The sequence below is a fragment of the Carex rostrata genome, chromosome 4 (genome assembly GCF_964058835.1).
Source record: "Carex rostrata chromosome 4, lpCarRost1.2, whole genome shotgun sequence".
Lineage (NCBI taxonomy): Eukaryota > Viridiplantae > Streptophyta > Magnoliopsida > Poales > Cyperaceae > Carex > Carex rostrata.
Window position 1 is genome coordinate 6,616,718 of NC_135921.1, and position 2,144 is coordinate 6,618,861.

The following is a 2,144-nucleotide window of genomic DNA, read 5'->3' on the forward strand; positions in this document are numbered from 1 at the left end:
TTTGAATCCATCTCGTTTGAAATTAATATGATAGATTTTGAAGTTACGTTCATCAAACCCTTTGGGTATGTTTGAATGAAATGAGAATAACTAGAATAGAGGACTATTCTGGAATAGAGGCTATTCCAAATAACAATGTGTATCCAAACAACATTTTTGCTATTGGTGAGCATAACACACCCTAATTTTGCTGGATGTAAATATCATGAAATGATGCTTCACATTTAACATTGCCGGATACAGTTTTTAACAGAAGTAAGATTATTCGACATGTAATAATAAAAGAGAACAACTATTACAGTTGTGTAATATGAGAACTAGTAATATCGTCGGCAAACTAATGGTAATGTTTTTTCCAGGTACCAAAAAAAAAAAAAAAGTTCAAGTACTACCTTCATCATAAGTAAATTATAAAATTGCTCTAATGGAACATTACCAACTAATACAAAACATGTTTTTAACACAGAGACCCCCAAACAAAGGGAATTTTTTTTTTTTTTCTATTTCTAATGCATACCGAAAATTTCTTCGGGTGGATCGTAAATATGCTTCTGCGGGAAGAGCTCCTCAAAGTCCTGTTTAACCCTATTTCGCAATAATGGGTGCGGTAACAACCCCTTCAGTAAAATCCTGAATGGTAATGCCTCAGGCGGGTCGGGTGATTGTTTCATATCTTCATATATGTTCATGGCATCAGCCGGAGACCCATATCTTAAAAATCCGCGAATGACTTCACCGTAAGTCTGACCATCGGGAAATAAGTTATCGTTTCGCATGCTATTCCATATTTCCATTACTGCCTCCATTTTTTTCGATTTCGCCAAGGCAATAATCAGGTCCTTGTACAGGAACACATCTGGTTTGTACCAGTCATCCTTTTGAATGATTTTAAATATCTTAAAAATACATGAAAAAAAGACTCAAATAAATTAATACTCTTAAGCAGAGATAACTGTCATGGATTGAGTAAGGTACTAATTGATTCCAGTGTAATATAGTGATATACATAAACTGTAGGAGTCCGGATCTACTGAAGTAACTCAAATTTTGTGTTTAGATCCGGACCGCCTGATCATAATCCGGGCTAATCCAGCCCGAGGTGGAATGTGTGGGATCCCTCAGGCTAATTCATATTTTCGTGTCAAAGCAGATCTGATGGTCCGGATCAATACTCAAAATTTGTGTTACTTTAGCTTATATAAATTCTAAACAGTAGTGCTATGGTAATATTGGTACAGGTATGATAATGTACCAAACCTCACAACTCATGTAATTTTTTTTTTTTTTTTTATATTTTACCAAAATTAAGGTTTACAAAAGCTGACATATATATTCACACAAAACCCTCCCTTTTCACTAATCAAAGACCAATGCAAAGTTCAAAGTTTAAATTAAACACAAAAGAGGCATTTTACTAGGACCAAAAATTAAATTAAACAAACCCTAGTTTGATTAAAAGAGAAGATAATACCTTCAGTGCCAAATCGACCTCTTCCTGCCTCTCCAGTTCATTGAGCACAGCAATTTTGTCTGATTTGAGAAGTCTCATAACATGCTTCTTAACAAAAGCTTGCATCTTTTCTTTATCTCCTTTAAACCTCTTCAATCCCATAATTACAAAAAGCGCCTCCTTTCCAATCATTTTCTTGCCTCGCCACAGAGGCCCCCTTGGCCTCCCATCGTGAAATCCGCATAACAAGTTCAAATTGGAGAGGGAATGGGGAGAAAATTGAGTTACGTTATGGGAATTTGTTGTGAATTTTGTTGGAGAGGAAATAAACCTCCTGAGGTTTGATCGGAGAAGGCATCTAATCGCCATTAGTGAAGCTTGTAAAACCTCAAATGCGGGTTTAGAAAGTGGAAGCCTTTACTTCTGCGATAAAAGAAAGAAATTGGGCCTTACCTTTTGGGCCTTATGTTGGGCCCAAAAATCTAAGTCAAAAGTAATAACAGAAGAGATCAATGTAATATGTTCCAGCCGGATCTAACTAACAGCAAGTAATGAATGTACAAAGAAAATAAGCTCTTAATCATGGATCACTTTGCAATGATTCTGCGAGGAAAATTTCATTCAGAAAATTAACGAAACTGATTATTGTTTTTTATCAACCTTTGCTAATCAACTCCAGCACCGAAATATTCCA

The 2,144-nt window shown here is 35.6% G+C and overlaps 1 protein-coding gene across 2 annotated transcripts; it reads right to left on the reverse strand.

The window, feature by feature from the left end:
• Window positions 1–279: 279 nt before the first annotated feature.
• Window positions 280–1,858, reverse strand: LOC144552606 (protein THYLAKOID ASSEMBLY 8-like, chloroplastic). 2 transcript variants are annotated; one of them, XM_078300595.1, is made up of 2 exons: window positions 1,472–1,858; window positions 280–896 (listed from the first exon to the last, which is right to left on the reverse strand). In XM_078300595.1, exons 1-2 carry the CDS (start codon window positions 1,817–1,819, stop codon window positions 507–509), a joined length of 738 nt encoding a protein of 245 aa, XP_078156721.1. In that variant the 5' UTR covers window positions 1,820–1,858; the 3' UTR covers window positions 280–506. The 2 variants fall into 2 exon arrangements, with proteins under 2 accessions (XP_078156721.1, XP_078156722.1); XM_078300596.1 differs by having other exon boundaries at window positions 280–875; window positions 1,472–1,855.
• Between the last annotated feature and the right edge of the window lie 286 nt (window positions 1,859–2,144).